The sequence below is a fragment of the Terrapene carolina genome, unplaced genomic scaffold (genome assembly GCF_002925995.2).
Source record: "Terrapene carolina triunguis isolate 2854851 unplaced genomic scaffold, T_m_triunguis-2.0 Scaffold96, whole genome shotgun sequence".
Classification (NCBI taxonomy): Eukaryota; Metazoa; Chordata; order Testudines; family Emydidae; genus Terrapene; species Terrapene triunguis.
This window is the reverse complement of record NW_020664447.1, coordinates 60,424,695-60,443,185: the sequence shown is the minus strand read 5'-3', so window position 1 is coordinate 60,443,185 and position 18,491 is coordinate 60,424,695. Positions and strand designations below refer to the sequence as shown.

The window sequence follows — 18,491 nt, the reverse complement described above, 5'->3', positions numbered from 1 at the left end:
TACATGCAGTCTAGCAAATATGTTGTTAAACTCCTCTGGATGTGATTCCGGTCAAATGGGTTTGTCATATTGTTGATGACATTGTTGATAAGAGTTGTAATATGCTCTTCATCCTTCAGTGCAGAAGTCTTCATTACTTTTCATTAGGCCACTTCTTTCTCCCGTAGCTTTTGCATATTTATATTATGGTGCTATGTATTATCTCTAATACTGAGCTCTGCATAAGTGTCACTGAATTAAAAAGCTAGTTTCTAGAATATTTCAAATGCAAGTACTGCATGCATAGGCAATTACAAATTAAAATCTTTTACCAGGCAGACTAGATGCTACATTATATGTACAATAGCTTACAGATGGAGAAGCACTATATTAGGAATTCACATACGTTTATATGTACCCACTATGCAGCACAAACTGTAGGCACACAATCTGCTTCTACTGGTGCAAAACCTTCAGTATGAGACTGATCTGGTCAGCAAATTTCAATTGAAGGTATAGAAAACTATTATCACATGTAAGATACTTTGATATTGATAGTATCAGAGGGGTAGCCGTGTTAGTCTGGATCTGTAAAAAGCAACAAAGAGTCCTGTGGCACCTTATAGACTAACAGACGTATTGGAGCATAAGCTTTCGTGGGTGAATACCCACTTCGTCAGACGATTATTGATATTGATATTCACCATTTTTTGCCACATTCTAAACAGCTTCATTTCTGAAAAAAATACTTGCCCATGCAAAACTAAAAAATCTTTTAATACATTGTTGTTTGGTAGCTTTGACCAAGAAGTACCACACTAAGGTGCTGAAATTAACTTAAACAGGAAAAACTGTACTCATGGTCCTGTTGCAGTGTTTCTGGAACTGTGCAGAAAATGACACTTTTTTGTTTTTAGGTACCAGTGTTTCACCTTGTCTACAGGCTTACGGCACCACTTGACTACTCCATTTTATGCCTCATATAAACATACGTAAAATAAGCTTTCAAGTTGTGTGTGTGTGTGTGTGTGTGGTGTGTAGGGTGAGTACATTAGTATGGCCCTTTTTGGAGAATTGTGGCACGCCTAAATGGTCACACAAATGGGACCTGTCGGCCAACCACCCCACACCGGGAAATGGTGTGGAGTTCACCCCAGTGATGATCTGAGAGCCTAGTGCAGTGCCAGGCTACTATCCAGAGGAGAGTGCTGCTGCTAGTCTGACTTCAAGCAAGGGGTCTGCTGTGTGAGGAGCTCTTAAGCCATAGTCTTGTTTTCCACCACAAGAGGGTGCTGGTGTCCTGGCTGAAGAGATGCAGGGTGTTTGGGAGCATGAGGAATCTCTGACACAATGTTGCTTCTGTGTGTGTCCAGGAACTGGAGAACGCTGAATTCATCCCCATGCCTGACAGCCCATTTCCTATGAGCACAGACTCTTCAGAGCCTGAAAAGGAGACTCTTCCCTATCAGGAACTGCAAGGACTCAAAGTGGCCTCTGATGCTCCTGCTGAATTCAACAAGCCCAAGACAGAGCCCCAGGTAACATGTGTCTTAAGATCACATCTCCCACAATGAATGATGGTTGACTAAGAGCTGATGGGAGCATAAATGGCAATGTTTGAGTTGTGGGGAGGTCTAGTGGGGGCCATTGGATCAGGCTAATTGATGGTCTGGATGAGAGTGGAAAAGGGCATGTTAATGTTGTTCACAGTTGATGCTAACTTGGGAGGAGTTGTGAATACCAGTGAAGAGAGAGAAATCCAAGAGACAGTAGACATATGGGCAGGAAATAAAATGAGTTTTGGTTTAGGAAAAATGCAGCTAACGCATCTGGAGAAATATTAACCCCATGCTGGGAGACTCCAGTGGGAGGAAGGGACCTGGGAAGCATGGACAGGGCAGGAAATTATACAGGAGTTTATAGTGCTGCCATCCCTAGATGAGGTGCTAATTCCCGACTCACCTGGGAAATCAGGCTGGGGTGGGGAGGCATCAACAAGGATCTCAGAATGACAAGCAGGTAGGGACAACAGCTGCAAAGAGGGAGGAAGGTGTGTCCAAATTTGGAGTCAGGGAATTGGCAGTGAATAACATAAGGGTTAATATCGTGCTGACCTGGCTGCCCAAGGATCCAGCACTTAGTGCTTGAAAATCTGCAACTTCAGCAGCTGTGGTGCCATCTTCCATCCTCATTCTCTCACCATGGCACAGGCAGCCACTGGCCTGGGAGGTTTCACACGTTCCACACACATACAGACTCACTCTCCCATCTCTCTTTGCAGCAAATGTGTTCAGCTCCAGCCCTGCCTTATATGGAGGGAAAGGCAGCGTCTCCAGTTTCAGCCTGTGTGTGCAACACTTTGCAAACTGAGGTGGAGCGGTTGCAGGGCTTGGTGTTACAGTGTCTGGCTGATCAACAGAAGCTGCAGCAGGAAACCAGTCGTCTCAGTGCCCAGCTCCAGAGGTTCTGCAGGGGGACGGAGGGAATGCAGCAGGTGAGGACATTCCTTGGGTGGGGCATTCAGGCTGAGAACCCCCACACCCTTTGGAAGTTGTGTGTGGGGGTAGAGAACTTTGATCCTGGCTCTGGCTGGATTTGGGGGAGGGGAGGAGAAGAGGAAGAGCTTTTAATCAAACTCAAATCTCTTAAGCCAGGAGGAGATGGGACAGAGCAGAGGGGTGTAGGGTAAAAATTCCTTGTGCCTGTTGCTCTTTGTCAACTGCAAAGACGCTCTGGTTTACTCTATGGCAATAATTTAATAGTAATACAGCCATGAGGCAGGCACTTCAGTGCCTAAAAGGCTTTGGGCAACTTGTATTTCTCCTGTCCAAGAAGAGGGGAGCAGTTAGATGTAGTGTGCCCTGGCTGGGATTGCCATAGTAGCTCTCTCTGTGATGGTAGAAACTTGCATCTGGAGTAGCCAGCAAATGGTGTATGGCCAGCAGCTGAGTTCTGGGAGTGACTGACTATTTTGTCTGGATAGCTGCAGGCTCATTCCAAAGGAACCCAGACAGCCAAAGAAGAGATGGAAACGGATCCAAAAACTGACTTGGATTCAGATTCCTGGTGTCTCTTGGGAACGGACTCATGCCGCTCCAGCCTCTAGTCTCTTGAGCCTGCTGGGGTCCATCCAACTTCACAACACACTAACTGAATGCAGAGAGCGGCTTTCCTGGCTTCAGGTCACTCGCAGATAAGGAGCAAGGGCGGAGGCTCCAGAGCAGCACCCATGTACGTTTGGTGGGAGACACCTCCTTTTAGATATGATCTAGGAGTGAGTTTTCAGAGGGGCAGGGCCCTGAGCTCCGGGCCATGGTCAGCTCAGTGATTATGGCAGCAGCAGCTCTTCTCTGTACCTCATCCATCAATCCTGCCCTTGAGGCAAGACAACCCTGGACCCATCATGTTGATGGCTCCAGTAGCAGCTTGTGGCCCTTTTGTTTCACTGCTTCCTGAGAGCTGCCCTTGGGACCCCAGCATTAGTCACTGCACCTCTAGATGAGAGAGAGAACCATTGAGAACGGAAGTTGGCTGAACCCTAACTCCCCACCTTCACTTTAGAGCTGTGAACTCTGAGCTGCTCCCAGCCATTATGACAATGGACAGGGCCCTAGCCCGTGGGACAGCTCAATGCTGCTTACGGGCAAACAGAGCTTTGAATGTGTTTTACTCTGGAGGCAGTGGGGAGATGGTGATAGAAAGCATGCCCCTGACTTGAGGTGCAACCTTTGGCCATACAGCTGTGTGCCCTAGTCCTACAGATGAAGTTTAAATGCTTTATTCTGAGGGCCTAGCACTCAGCTAGTGCTTTTCACCCTCCAAGCACTGCACAAACAGGAGAATTGGATGTAGTTTCCAGTTGTAGCAGAGGGAACTACTTGAGATAGGGTTCTTGAGTTCAGACCAGCTGCTTCCTAACCAGAAAAGGTGTGTCTGGATCTCAGGCTGTTACACACTCATTACTCCATCTGTTCAGCTAGTTTTGGGTGCCAGAGCTCCTCTTGTCATGTCTGGTTTCTCAGAGCGAGTCCATTGCTGCTCCTGGCTTTGCTTCTACTTATCCCTCACAATAGGCTGGCACACAGTCTCCATGCTGGTGTCAGCCTCGTCAGTATTTCCCCCCCCTCCATTGTTTTGACGAAGTGGGAGCACAGCTGCCCTCTCAGCATGGGTCTCTACTGCAGTGCACACAGAATGTATCTTTCCCAAGGGCAATATATGGTTAGGCCTCAGTCTAAAGCTCACCCCTTCTCTAGCTGCACCAGGTTCTCTCTCCCAAGGAACTTGAAGTGGCCTGACACTTGGGACTTTCCCATATCTCTAGTAGGGAATGAGATAGATTTTTCTAAATTGTTTAGCTAATTGACTTGGGGTGGATTTTTGGGTTGGGAAGGGCCTCTAGGGGGAAGCTAGTCCCTCACCCCTTCCCCAAGGTGGGGCTTCTAGGGAGCAGAGTCCTCTCCTCCCGTGCAGTGGGGTGGGACTGTGATTTCATTATCCCTAAAACTGTCCCCATCACCAGGGTGTCTCTAGTGTTGCCTTGAATCTTTCAATGAGAGCTGTTTCACCTGCCTTAGACTTTTCTTCCCTTGTGAGGACTGTTTAAGGGTGCTAACATTTTTCTTGATGAAATCCTCTGTCTGGGGACAGATGCCAAAGCGTCCTGTCTTTTAGGATCTTCTCTAGTGCCTATCACTATAGTATCCTAGAGCTCAATCAAATGCAGTCTGTTCTGGGCAGCAACCTGGGCAGAGTTAGACCTCAATGTGGCTGTCCTTATCATTGTAGGGAGGGAAGGAGGGAGACAGCCCCAATGTAGGGTCTTGAATGCCAGGAGTTCAAGGTTTGCTTGGTTACTGTTGGTGACCGTGCCCTCTCTTCTCCCATATGTATTGGAGCTAGTTCTCAGGTTAGGAGTTCCAGCATAAGAATTCTGTTGCTGCAGTGGAGATGGAGTCTGTCATGTTGCAGCAGTGGCTTTGAGGAGTGAAGTGCTAAGCCTAAGCCATGTCCAATAAGCGAGCACCAAGCTGATGGGAGTCGCTCTCCTGCAGTGCACTGCTATCCTCATTTCTCAATGCTTTGCAGTTGGGAAGACTGGATTCCCCTTGGGATCTAGTAGAGGATTCAGATCCCTGGCAGAGGGTGTCCTGTGCTCCACAACCTCATATGTGCCTTAGAGGATTCACGCTATCCAAGTTGTGCCTATTAAAGACCACTGATTTTCACACCAGCTAGCTATGCAACCAAAAAAGCAGTTTAAACCCAGCACCATGTTTTGGGATGGAAAGTGAAGGGCAAGTGGGCAGAAGTGCCTTTGATCAGTTTCAAAACCCCTTCTACTTCTCCCCTTTTTGCATTGCTAGCTCCATATGTCAGTCTTTTGCTAGTTTTGCTATTGAGTTGTTATAGTGGAACACGACTTATGCCTGCTCTGACACTGGCAGAATAACTAGTTTGTCATTGTCTTTCTTTGAAAGAATAAAGAGTGGAGTGGTTTGTAGTTTGTTTAAATAAATGTTTAAACTAATTCTCCAGTGCGTCCTCACTCTGTGCATATTTCCACCTCTCCTCCAGGCAGAATCTCGACTCAGGGCAGGTTCCTGTTGGAGCAGGGTCTCCTGTGTTCGCATTTCACCAAGAGGTGTGGGGAAAGTGTGCACGCACTCAGCTTAGGGGAAGGTTTATTGCTGTGAAAAAGTGGCAAGTTTTGCATTACGAGGGACATCTACATGAAAAGAGGCTGTGTGTTCCATGAGAGACCTGATCTCTTGATGCTGCTTCTTTTCCTGATGAGGATACCGTTTTTACCACAGCTCCAATGGTACCACGTGGGGTATGAGCAGCAGGAAGAGATGGGCTCCAACGGAACAAAATCCTGGTTCTCTTAGAACAGCTTTTACTGGAGTGTTAAAAGTCTCCCACAGTCACCTATTCAGCAGTTTTAATAAGCGGCACTGCTGCCTGTTCTGATGATTTATTTGCATTACCAGAGCACCTAAGAGCATCAGTCATGGATCAGGGTCCCATTGTGCTGGGTGCTGTACAAACAGAGAACATAAAAACTCTGATTCTCCCTTGCTTCTCTGGAGGTTTTAATCAGGGCCTCCTGTATTCTGTGGTGTCTGTGTGCCTGCCTGAGTCTGCAGACGAACTGAAACAATAGCTCAGCAAGAGCAGTGAACTGCCCATTGTTGACTCTGAAACATAAAGATGGCAAGCCAATTATCTCCTGGCATAATTTCATTGACTTCAGTGGTGTAACCCCAGCAGACAATTTGGCTTACAACTTCAATGTCAACATTAGCTATTTAATCTGCTCATTATTTTAGCAGAAATTTGCAGTGAATGTGTTTATCCCACAATCCCAAACTGCCTCCCACAACTTCCCAAGAGCTAAAAGCTCCATTGTCCTCACCAACTTCCCCTGCTGACTTCTGTGATGCAGATCAGCATTGCTGACACCAACAGCCTTTGGCACATTGAGAACAGGGTGAGGATGGTGTAAAATTGGATTTAATATAAACACATCACAGGGGTTACTGTACTGATTTTCTTAAACTCGTTTCTTGTTTAGTTCATTTTAAACATTCATTTATCCATCAGTTCAGATGAATTTCCACTCTCCCCCCTTTCCCATTTTCTTGCTATTTACTCCTCTCCTGCCTTCCTGTGACCTCACTGCTATCCCACAATAATAAAACCAGAAATGGAGTTACTAAGCCATGTGCCCAGCCTCCCATGATCACTCTGCATGTATGTTGAACCCATTTCAGACCCTGTGTCTGGATTTTAATATTTCTTCCTAGGCTGTAAGCTCTTCAATACTTGTACAGTGCCCAGCACCATGCAGCTTTAACCCTAATTGGGGTCTTTGAGAACTACCATAGTGTCCCAAGGGAGGGGGCTTTGCTCACTTATCTTGGGGACAGGAGGTCTCCTACTTCCTTGGGAGACTATTGCACACCTCACAATCAAGGACTATTTCCACATATCCAGCCTCTGACTAAGCCTAGTTAAATCTGGCCCCTGTGTATCTTCCCCAGGCTGTGCTGAGTTGGGGCAGGATCACCGTGGGCCTTGAAGAAAAAGCTACTGGGCTTTTTTTTTTTTTCATTTTCTCCTCTTGTGAATTACTTGTTCTTCCATTGGTATCCCTACACTGCTTGTGACCCACCTGCTAGGGCTTCGTTAGTATTGAACAACCTGCTACTTACATGGGGCCTAAAGACATCTGCCAGCCTGGATGCTCTCCATGGAAAACTGAGGCTGGAAAGAACCTTGCATCTGAGTCCAAGTTCGTGCACCTGGTAAGTAATCCCTTTGTAACAGTCACCCTGTTACCTAAAGGCCCTAACCCAGATCTAGGAGTCTTTACCATTCCACAGTTGATGCTGGAATTTGGGCTGAAAGGTGCCTCTCCAAATACTCAGTAAGTGGCTGGTCGTGCATAGCTTCTCTGCTACAATGAGGCCCCTCTGCAAGCTTTCTGCCCCAAGGAATTCTTGTGCTGAAGCAGCATTTTATGGGTCCCCCTCCCCAATCTGCTCTTCTGATGAAAGAGATGCTATGTCAAACATGGCCCAAAATTAAGGTTTTTGGATGTTGAAAAGCAAAATGTTACTGACCCAAAGTCCAATAGAAACAGTCCCAGGATTTTCATGAATTGCAGTGGAAACAAGTTAAATAAATCCTCCCGTGGGCTATTGCAGGAGAAGCATGGAATGAGCCTGCCTGCTCCGTTTTCATTGTTCAGCTCAAAACCAATGCAGAAAATAAACAGGACTGAGCATAAAAAGCAGCTGAGAGGGAAGCAGTTCTGGATTCTGCCTCCAGGGGCTGTTAGAAACAGAGGGATGGAAAGCTGTAGTTTGTACATTATGTTCTAACGTGCTAATGTCTTATCTTCCCTCTCTCTGCAAGGAAACCACCTTTCCTGACTTATCCAAACTACTGTATCATCACACACAAGGCCTCTCACTGCAGGAGCTGAGAACTCCCTCCCACTCCCTCTTCCCAGAGATAGCCACACACAGGCTTGGCAGATGAAGCTGGAGAGTTGATCTTTGGGGGCTTTCGTGTGCCAGCATCTGCAGCTAAACAGCAGTAGAATTCTAGCCCACTCCCCAGGTGTTCTGCAGACAGCACCCTGACTGTGCTGAAGGAAGTGCCTAACATACAAATATCAGCTTGATCTCAGCAGCATAAGGGTATTTTTGTGTGGCTGTTTCAAGGCTGAGCACATTGTTGGTGCCTAACTAAAGGGCTTCTTTCTATCTGTGAGCTCTGGATGACCTCTGCCCCACACTGTACTACTACAAGTCAGAGGAAAGAGCCCTCAACCTTCCATCTCCACCACCTGCCCATAGCAGCTAATCAGGATTCTGAGGACCAGCCAGCCATGGTGGTTCTTCCCTTGCTGCTGTCCCACCGACAACCCCATTCCGTACACAAGGGACATCATGGTAATAATCTCCCACTCACACCAAGACCCAGCAATCTCTTCAATCAAGAGAACTTGAACTCCTTGTGAAGAGCTGTAGAAGGGGAAGGGATGGGAACCAGCAGCAGTAGGGTAGTGGCCTAAACTCTCACGGACCTGTCTGCACACACTCAGGAACCACGGGCTGCAGCTCAAAGTACAAGCACTTTAGTGTTCTGTTCATGGGGCCTGAGCTCCTTACTCACTTTACATGGGGATATCTTAAAAGTTAGCAGCCTGCTTGGGGGATGGTGAGAACACAAAGCTTCCTCTAGACGGAAGCCAGTTTGAGAGAGAGAGCTGGGATTCATTGCAGTGTATCATCCTTAACGTCTCCTTTGTGGTGGTGGGGGGGGTCGGTTCTTGATGGTCTTGCACTTGGGAATATGTCTCTCGGCCACCTTGGGTGCAAAGCGGCGGTTGCAGTGGGGGCAGGAGATATAGTCTGGGTTCTCTACAGGGGGCAGTGGGGGCAGGTCTGAGAGCTTCCCCCCTTTGGAGATCACATGCTGCATCTCACGGGCCTGGCGCAGGGTCCGGATGAAAGACTCATGCTTTTGTCTCCAGTTGTTCTTGGGTGGCTCATTCTGCACAGAGGGGGAAAAGTGGTTAGTATAGATGGCAGGAGCTATAACTGGGCTGGCTCCAGGTCCTGCCTTTACTCACCATCTACTCATAGAGGGCCCAACCCCATACTCAGCCCTGAACCCACCTCCAGTGCAGCAAACCCCCAGATTGGTACCACCCCTTTAAGGCAGTCGAGACAGATGGTGGTTGCCAAGGGAAGGCATCAGTCACCAGGAGGAGAAGGGGAAAGTAGCCACCTAAAGGGAGCCTGCAGCAGTGGGGCCAAGATACACCAGGCAGGGGCTGCTGGAGCTTGGCTGAGGGAAGTTGATGTTCCCATTGCCATTGGTTTGTTTTAACAATAGGCTTTTAGATCAAGTCCCAGCCTGCCCCCAATAGCAGCTCCAATTATACTGCAGCTCCCTCAACCTAAACACAGCAGACACTCCCCACCTCCCAACACTAAGAGGTTGCCCCCTGATGGGAGCATCCTGGCCTGGTGGGAGTGGGTTGAGCCCCTTTCAGTGGGAGGAGATTCTACCCCTTGCACAGTGTAAAAGGCCCGGAAGCGGCATAGGTGCTGGAACAATTTTTATAGTGGGGGTGCTGAGAGCCATTAAGCAAAACTGTAAACCCTGTAAATGATGGAAACCACTTCAAACCAGCAGGTGCAGCACCCCGTTCCAGCACCTATGGGAAGTGGAGGTGGGTCTGATCTCCCCCTTGCTGCTGGGAGTGCCCCAGTCAGGATCTCCTAGTTGCTAGTCTTGGCCCATGGTAGATTAACTGTGCCCAGGAGCCCAGACCAATTTGGGGGTACCCCAAGCAGAAGCCATGGTTGCCCTAGCAGGAGCCACAAGCCCAGCTCTGGGGCTGCTGCAGTACAGAAGTGAGGGTGTACCACCCTTATTTCTGTGCTGCCTCTGGAGGTGGGTCTGATCTCCCCACCAAGCAGGGCCGGCTCCAGGCACCAGCGCAGGAAGCAGGTGCTTGGGGCGGCCAATGGAAAGGGGCAGCACGTCTGGGTCTTTGGCGGCAAGTCCCTCAGTCTCGGAGGGAAGGACCGGCTGCCGAATTGCCGCAGAAGAATGAAGCGGCGTGGTAGAGCTGCTGCCAAAGTGCCGCGATCGCGGCTTTATCTTTTTTTTTCTTTGCTGCTTGGGGCGGCAAAAAAGCTGGAGCCGGCCCTACCACCAAGAGCAGCTGTGCAGGGGAAGGACAAATCCCATCCCTCCCCAGCCCAGCCTGGACTAGCTGCCCCAAGCTGCGGCACTCCCAACACCATGCTGAGATCTGATTTCACTGGGAAGGGCTTATTTCACAGCCCATGACACGTTTTTCACAGCTGTGAAATTAGCAGGGCCCTACTTATAAGCAAGTTCTTTCATACTCCCTCATTATTTTGGAGATCAGGTGACTATCTCCAGGAAGCATCGGTGTCCTAAACCAAGCTCCTAAAACCTAATGCTGGGTCCTGTGTACCGGCTCATTGCTGGCCTATCCCCTAAAGGTGGCGATATTTTAGTGGGCCTGAATGGAGTGTGAGGGGCATAGTAGGTATTAAAACAGGTATAATTCCATGCTTCTTAAAGAGGGTTTCAAGGGGGAAGGACTGACCCACCACCAGGCCAGCCAGTTGCCTGGAAGTGCATGTTACCTGGGTGGGGTTTTTGCCCTTCCAGTGCTGATATTGCTCCAGCTCGGTTCCCCTGGCTCTCGCCATGCTTGAGTCAAATACTTTCCTCTTGGAGCCTTGGCTCTTGCTGCAAACATTCATGTGCTTCTCCAGCCGGAGATGGAGAAACCTACGCCCACAGAAGCCACACTCTCCTAGCTCCCCCTGCTCCCTGCCAATGGGATCCTGTGCATGCAACAGTTCTGCTGCAGGGTCTTGCTTTGAGGGGGCTGCTGCAGGTGGACCCTGGCTGTGTTTCATGACCAACTCTGAACAGGAAGCCATGCTCTCCAAAGCCATGTGCTCTTGAATTTTGCTGTTGCTGGCCACCAGCCGCCCCTTCTTGAGTCTCTCTATGCCCTGCACATGGGGAAGGTGGGTATTGTTTGGCATGGGCATGGCACCCTCTGGAGACTGCTCCCAACCACAGTCCCCCACACTGGGCCTGGATGTAGCCCTGAAAATGTTCCCCCCAGAAAGCCCTGCTGCTTTCTTCTCTTGCATCCTCAGACCCTCTCTCTCCTTTCTCTCTTCCACCTCCACCTGCTGCTTCTCTCTCTGGATCCTCCTGAGTTCCTCCTCTGTTCTCCTCAGCTTCTCTCTGAGGAGGGCCTCTTTCCTCCGGATCTCCTCCTCCAGGCTCTGCCCTGCTGCCTCCAGCCTTTGGATGTAACCCAACTCTGCCCTGCTTGGATGGGTGACTGACTGCTTATGTTGCTCTGCTGCCAAAGAAGATGGCAATACAGCTGGCTGGGCCCTGGCTGCTGGCAACTTCCCTCTCTTCTTTGAGCTAGAGCTATTGCTGGGAGATTCAGCCATGTGTGGCGAGCTCCTGAGCTGACTTGTGCTGACCACTGGAACGCTCTCAGCTTTGCGGTGAAAGACTGGTTTCAGAGGGTAGGACCGGTCCACCCCTTCTCTCCGCCTGGCTGCCCACTTGGAGGGCAAAGTACTGGTCTGGCTGGTGAGATACCTGCTATGGGGTCCAGCAGAGTAGAAGCCTCCCTGTCCAGAGTCCTGCTGGCTGCTCCCAGAAGAGAGCGAGCAGGAATAACTCCGGCTTTTGCAGATGCAAAGATCCTTCAGTTTCTCCTCCTTGTCACGCAAGAGCTGCTGCTGGAAGTTGTTCTTCAAGTATTCTAGCTGGGACTGGTGCCCAAGGGCCTTGGGATGGTATCTCTTCTGCCCTGTTAATGGAAGACTGGGAGCTGCCACCATAGAATCCACAGGTGGACACACAGCCAGTTGCAGCTGAGCCATTCAGTGCCTGCGGCAGAACATTGGGGCAAAAATAAACACATTACAGACATGTTTGTTCCCAAGCTGGGGCTTCCTCCCCAAAAATCTATACTCTAGAGCAGGGGTGGGCAAACTTTTTGGCCTGAGGGCCACATCTGGGAATAGAAACTGTATGGCGGGCCATGAATGCTCACAAAATTGGGGTTGGGGTGAGGGCTCCAGGGTGTGGCCAGAAATGAGGAGTTCGGGGTGCAGGAGGGGGCTCCAGGCTGGGGCAGAGGAATCAGGAATTTGGGGTATAGGAGGGTGCTCTGGGCTGGGACCAAGGGGTTCAGGAGGGGGATCATGGCTGGGGCAGGGGGTTGGGGTGTGGGAAGGGGTGCAGGCTCCAGCTGGGGGTGCAGGCTCTGGGGTGGGGCTGGGGATGAGGGGCTTCGGGTGCAGGAGGGTGCTCCAGGCTGGGATTGAGGGATTCAGAGGATGGGAGGGGGATCGGGGCTGGGGCAGGGGGTTGGGGCATGGGGAGAGGCTCAGGGGTGCAAGAGCCATGCTGCTCCATCTGCAGGCACCACCCCTGCAGCTCCCATTGAGGCACCAGAGGGGGCCATTGGCATGCATAGGAGCCACAGCTTCCAGGAGCCACATGGAGCAGTCCCCGACCCTGTGCCCCGGCTGGAGCGCCGGAGCAGGGCCACACAGCTGTTTCTGGGAGCCGCATGGAGTGGCCCCCAACTGCTCCCTGGCTGGAGTGGGGCAAGACCAAGACCCCGCTCCCCAGCAGGAGCTCGAGGAATGGTTTAAAACGACTGGCGGGCCGGATTCAGCCTGTGGGCCATAGTTTGCCCACCCCTGCTCTAGAGGCAGTGAGCTGACCAGCCCAAAGGACATTAATAGAGCTGTTGAATTCTCTAATGCGGTTGGAAATAAAATGCTTCTTTCCCTGCCTGTGCAATCAGGGCCGGCTCCAGGCACCAGCAAAACAAGCAGGTGCTTGGGGCAGCACATTTCTAGGGGCGACATTCTGGCGCCGGCCATCATAGGTGCTGACTCTGGGGCATGGGGAAAAAGTGCCCCTGCCGCCCCAGCTCACCTCCGCTCTGCCTCCGCCTGCTCCCCTGAGCGCACCGCCGCCGCTCCGCTTCTCCCCCATCCCTCCCAGGCTTGCCGCTTGCGAAACAGCTGTTTCGCGCAGCAAGGCTGGGAGGGACGAGAAGCCAAGCGGCGGGGCGCTCAGGGGAGGCAGCAGAGGTGAGCTGGAGCGGGGAGTGGTTCCTCTACCCACCCGTTACTTCCTGCGCACCCCGCCACCCTACCTCACCTCTGCTTCACCTGCTCCCCTGAACGCGCCGCTGATCCGCTTCTCCCCCCTCCCTCGCCTGAGAGGGGGGAGAAGCGGAGCGGCGGCACACCCGGGGGAGCAGGCAGTGCGGAGGTGAGCTAGGGCGGGAGGTCACAGGTGGCCCGCAGGAAGCAATGGGGGGGAGAAATGCAGCACGCCGGGGGAGGAGGCGGTGCTGGGGATTTGGGGAAGGGGTTCGGAAGGGGTGGAGTTGGGGTGGGACCGGGGGCAGAGGGGCATGAAAAAGAAAGGGGAGGCGACCAAAAATTTTTTTGCTTGGGGCGGCAAAAATCCTAGAGCCGGCCCTGTGTGCAATGTCTTGCTATGAAAGCAGCAGGAATGTGCTCAGCCAGCAGGGAAGTCTATTCCACTGAGACCAGGAAACAGGCTATAGCCTTCTGCTGATATTAGAACTCACCAAACCCTCTCTAAGTGGCACATGACAAACAAGGCTGAGAATGGGGCAGGTTTGCAGGGACTCTGGCAAACTAAACAGCATTTATTGTTATAACACACACACACTTTCCCTTATATTAACCAACAGCCCCTGAGGTTGCTAAAGCTGAATGAATTTTGACAGGACCTGCAAAGTGCAGTTGATGCTGATGATTGTTTCCTTCATTGCCCTTCTCTCAGCCCAGACAGTGAAAATCAGTGAGGTCACGTTCCTTGGTGGGATATTTCCGTGTCCCAGACGCTGAGCCAGGCAGCGTTGTCAGACGGAGACAAGGCACGGCTTGCTCCGCGAGAGGTGGCTGCTGAGCTGGGACTTGAACCAGGCCCTTAAGTAAAGCACCCTTCCTCCTTTCCGCGTGGGGAAGGCCCGGCCCCGCTCGGGACCCGTTATCCCCATGTCAGCGAAGGGGGATCGGGAGGTGCTCGGCACCACAGAAAACGCCCTCTGGCGAGCGAGGCTGCCCAGACACGCTCCGACACCCCGGCAGCCAACCCCCTGCCCTGACTCCCGCCCCAGGAAAGGTCCCCCCCCGGGGGAGGTGCTGCCCTCACGCAACCCCGGAGAAACAAACGCCCCGTCACCGCCATCCTCACCTGGGCCTCCGGCCGCGCTGGGCGCCGCGCACTGTCTGTTTACTACAGTTGCCTGGAAACCAGCACGCCAACGCAATCTCCAGGGTCGCTCTAGCCTCCAGCTGAGTCGGCCGCTCTGGCACTCGGCTCGGCTCTATGGTCTGGGACTGCTCTGTTCCCGGCTCTATGACCGGACGGCGGTAAAACCCGGAGCGCGCCCCGGCCGTTGGGCAGCGCGAGTTCTCGCTCTGGCTGCGGGTCCCTGGCTGGTGAGTCCGGCCGGACCCGTCTCCCCGCCCTGCTGCTGCTTATTCGTGAAGTTGAGGATGGGGACAGGTCGTGGGCGGAGCCGGGACGCCGCCCGCGGGGCTGGCGGAGGCGTGATCCCGTCTCCAGGGCACGGCGGGGAGCAGGGGCAGCTCCCTCTGCCTGCTGGCAGCGCCGGGTGGCTGCTCAGTGGCTCCTTCTTGGGCACGGGTCCTGGGACGTTAGGCACCAAATAAGGCGCGGTTCCGGCCTGCCTGTCTCCCCACTCCCACCCCCCGCTCACTCCCTCTCCCCCGAGCCCCGCAATGCAGCCGCAGTGGGGCCCTGCGGGAAGCCCGTCTTGCCTGCGTGGGGGAGGAGGGTGGTGGCGGCATCCCCCTGGATCTCTGCTAATAGTCGCCGCTTTGTTGTTGTACCAGGCGCGCGTGACTATGACTGAGGGCGACAGCCTCATCTCTGTGGACTATGAAGTCTTTGGGAAGGTCCAAGGAGTGTTCTTCCGCAAGTACACCCAGGTGTGTCTGCTGCAAATGCTGGAGCAGAGGGCGAGGCTGGCGGCTCAGCCAGGATGGGGCTGCTCAGGCACCTTGATCTAGTCACCACCGGGGCCCAGGCTGTACTGAACTCCCATCTGCATTTGAATCTCAGCACAGGCTGGGCCTGAGCTGCCTCTCCCAACTTGTCATTGGCCCTATCTACCTTGTAGCTGCTGCTGTTTCCCCCCACTGCTTTTCTATGTTTTCTCCTTTTGGGGTAGCTGCAGGAGTCACCAGTCTTGCCTTCTGGATCCATCACTTTTTGGGGGAGAGGACTGGGGTTGGGTTGTGACTTGCTGAGGACTTGTCTCACTAAATAAGTATAGCCCATTAAATTCCAGCTCCTAGAGCAAGAGTATTGTCTTGGGACTGGAGTGGCCTAGGTATTGCTGAACCCCCTAGAGAACAAAATCTAAGTTAAATTTTGTACTTTAATGAAAAACATTAACATTCAAGGTCAAAGTCTTTTCCTTTTGGAACCTCCTATCCTGGGGAGTCACCTTACCCTCTTCCTGGTCAGCCAACATTCTGTTATGATTTCTTAATGGTCTACATCACAGACTTTCCGTCAAAGGTCCCAGAGGCTTTTATGAGGCTGCTGGGTCATTTGTAAGTAATTCAGCTGAGGCTGAGTCAGGAGAGTCTTTGCTGAGTCACTAGCATCATGGCTTTTATACCCACAGCTGTGTTTTGTTTGGAATCTCTTGACACTGCCTGTTGCCAGTGACACCTGGATTGTATTCCCTAGGGATAACTCAAGGGATGTATTGCAGGTGCTGTTTTCAATGTTACAGTGGATAACTGGATTAATCCCAAAGTTCATTCTGTCTGGCTATTCCATGAGATCTCTCTTATAGATGGCTTTCCCATGGTCCTCCCTGGGGACTGATTCCTATATAAAGATGCCAGTCTGGTCTGCCTTCAATTCATATTAATCCCATCTTCATCTCACATTTCCTTTTTAGGCTGAGGGTAAGAAGCTGGGGCTGGTTGGCTGGGTCCAAAACACCGAAGATGGCACTGTGCAAGGACAAATCCAAGGTCCCAGTGTCAAGGTACGGGAGCTGCAGGAATGGCTTAGGAAGACAGGAAGCCCCAAATCCCACATCAACCGAGCAGAATTCCGCAATGAGAAGAAGATTGTTGCACTGGAGTACAGGAACTTCAGCATTGTGAAATAACTAGACTGAAAGACAGAAAGCACTGAGGAGGGCGTTGAGCTCTCAAAAACTTCCCCACCAACCTTTACTTGTTCAGTCAGATAGTGTCCAAAAACAGAGAGCCCTTAGTTTTATCTTGTTACTGTTCTAATTTATTGTCTGTTTGTTATACAATTTACCCTGAACCTTCCTGAATGCCATGGGCAGGAAAACAGGCAGACTGGAGGGTGAGACTGCCTTTAATAAAGGGATTGTTTGGAAACCCAACCTCTCATATCTGAATTTATTTGCAACCATTCAAACTCATTTTGTGTATAAGAGAACACACAGTCAGTATAATATCCCATCTACTTCACAGAAGTCACATAACCAGCCTTGGAATTGATACCCTGGAGGGCAGAACCATGGAATTTTGGCTTCTTCTAATATTAAATACTGTTAAAGAATCATTTACCTCTTTATTTTTTAAATTTCCAGTTCTCAGAAACAGCTGTTTTATCTTCCATCCAGCAATGACTGTAGTTGACAGTTTCTATTCTATTGGGTGCCTTGTGTGTACTTCACACCAGCGTCATTGATGTTTTTGGGTGATAGTTGGCCAAGCTGGGAAAGCTTTTAGTGGTACTGCAGCAACACAGCCAGCAGGGGATATTGCTGCTACTTGTGATGTTTTTCACAATTTATGAATGAATATAGGGCTGGTACAAGACCAAAAGCCCTAGAAATTGAAGTCCTCTCTCTGTCCCCTCAGATTGGTAGAGTAGTAGCACAGCATGCCCAATGCCTTGCTACTAATTCTCTAGGAGGGAGAGGAAAATTCAGTCTGCGTAGCCCATTCAGTCTTTAGACTCTATACTGAGACTGCCAATAAAGTGGTTGATTAAAACCAATTGTAGCAGTGGTGGTGGTTTTGTCATGTGAGCACTTGGCTATTAGCAGGTAGACTTACCAACTCATTTTGCAGGTGGAGCTGCCATAATGGGTTTGAAATAGGACCAGCTTCTTAGGGTTACCATATTATTTTTATTATTATTTTTGGCATGCATCCCTGTGCAATCATGGTATACTATTGTTATTAGTTCATCCAGTTATTCTGAAACATAAGATTTATTTTTTTTTGGTCCCATTTTCAGTAAACTTAGCCTGCCCACTACTTCTTTGTGTGAGCCCAGATTGCTGTGTGGTAGACCCTGTATGCTGCTGCTCGCTGAGATTTTGGTACACTACCATATGAGGCACACCAGCATAGAGGCAGCTGGCCTCCAGTCAGTGTTAACATAGGGAGAGGAAGAAGTGAATGGGGAATGCAGAAGGAATGAGCCTCTCTGGCCCTATATGTCTAGTGACCTCCAACCCATCTACACCCTGAAGGGAACATCCTGTCTGCTTACTAGATATTTATATGCCATCAGTCACCATGCCATTCTAACCCCAACCTAATTTCCCATGCCATCTTCTGTCTGCTCAGCTTTCCCAGAGGCACTGCTGCCTTCATGAGACTGTTCAGGGGATGGTAGGGAAATCAAAGTGGGAAACCTTGGGCACACACCCTGGCCATGCCCCACTGAACAATACTGACAGAGGAGCCAGTGGGCGGCGCTCAATTGATAAAATGCGACAGAAGGCACCACCCTCAAGAAAGACTACAACTCCCAGCATGCACTGAATCATGTTGCAATATATGCTGGGAATTGTAGTCACCTCCGGCCTGCAGTGGTTCTTCGCTGCGCATGTGCCACAAGGTTTTCTCCCCCCCGCCTTCCTTCCAGCGAACTGAGTCTGGGACTTCTACCGTGCGAGTCAAAGAGGCCGCGGCGGGCGGTTGAGCGGGAGGTCTGTCTCGCGCCCCGGCCCTTGCTGTGGAGGCCCCCCCCCCTCAACGGGTTCGGAGGGAGTCAGGGGAACTGTGCGGGGACATTTTAATTCAGTCACCAAAATGCATCTGTCTCCCTGAGCTGGTGTGGTGGTGGAGGGACTGGGAGGCCCCTGTTTGGCATTGGCCAGGGCTGGGCCAGCACAACTCCCTCACCCTGCTGCGCCAGGGGATCTGGGCGGGCTCCTTTAAGGGCCTGTTGCTTGTAAGTCGATAGACTTCATTCCTTGGCTGGGTGAACTATTTCCCTTCCTTCCCTGCCCGGCATTCGGGGCAGTGTCCTAGCGAAACTGGGCATCAAACTCTCCCAGCAGAGAGCTAGAGCTGTAACGTGCTCCACACGGG

The 18,491-nt window shown here is 51.1% G+C and overlaps 3 protein-coding genes across 4 annotated transcripts in view; 2 read left to right on the top strand and 1 right to left on the bottom strand.

Annotated features, from left to right (window-relative positions):
* Window positions 1-5,509, top strand: part of NEK9 (NIMA related kinase 9) — a 35,597-nt gene extending 30,088 nt beyond the window's left edge. The window contains exons 20-22 of one of the 2 annotated variants that reach the window (XM_026651191.1): window positions 1,353-1,517; window positions 2,261-2,473; window positions 2,969-5,509. In XM_026651191.1, the coding sequence (XP_026506976.1) occupies window positions 1,353-1,517; window positions 2,261-2,473; window positions 2,969-3,085 (495 nt within the window). In that variant the 3' untranslated portion in view covers window positions 3,086-5,509. Of the gene's footprint in view, window positions 1-1,352; window positions 1,518-2,260; window positions 2,474-2,962 lie in introns of both variants that reach the window. The other variant, XM_026651190.1, reaches the window with a different exon arrangement.
* Window positions 5,510-8,787: 3,278 nt separating this feature from the next.
* ZC2HC1C (zinc finger C2HC-type containing 1C) lies at window positions 8,788-11,963 on the bottom strand. The gene is made up of 2 exons (XM_024192717.1): window positions 10,686-11,963; window positions 8,788-9,048 (listed from the first exon to the last, which is right to left on the bottom strand). Exons 1-2 carry the CDS (start codon window positions 11,961-11,963, stop codon window positions 8,788-8,790), a joined length of 1,539 nt encoding a protein of 512 aa, XP_024048485.1.
* Window positions 11,964-14,623: 2,660 nt separating this feature from the next.
* On the top strand, window positions 14,624-16,721 carry ACYP1 (acylphosphatase 1). The gene is made up of 2 exons (XM_024192716.2): window positions 14,624-15,092; window positions 16,079-16,721. Exons 1-2 carry the CDS (start codon window positions 14,883-14,885, stop codon window positions 16,292-16,294), a joined length of 426 nt encoding a protein of 141 aa, XP_024048484.1. The 5' UTR covers window positions 14,624-14,882; the 3' UTR covers window positions 16,295-16,721.
* The last annotated feature ends 1,770 nt before the right edge of the window (window positions 16,722-18,491 follow it).

Bases quoted from the DNA above. Each gene is read 5' to 3' on its own strand.
- ZC2HC1C (XM_024192717.1), bottom strand. From the start codon at position 11,963: ATGGCTCAGCTGCAACTGGCTGTGTGTCCACCTGTGGATTCTATGGTG. The intron at 9,049-10,685 runs GTAACATGCACT...CCCTCTGTGCAG, and splicing joins AGGGCAAAAACCCCACCCAG to AATGAGCCACCCAAGAACAA.
- ACYP1 (XM_024192716.2), top strand. From the start codon at position 14,883: ATGCAGCCGCAGTGGGGCCCTGCGGGAAGCCCGTCTTGCCTGCGTGGG. The intron at 15,093-16,078 runs GTGTGTCTGCTG...TTTCCTTTTTAG, and splicing joins TCTTCCGCAAGTACACCCAG to GCTGAGGGTAAGAAGCTGGG.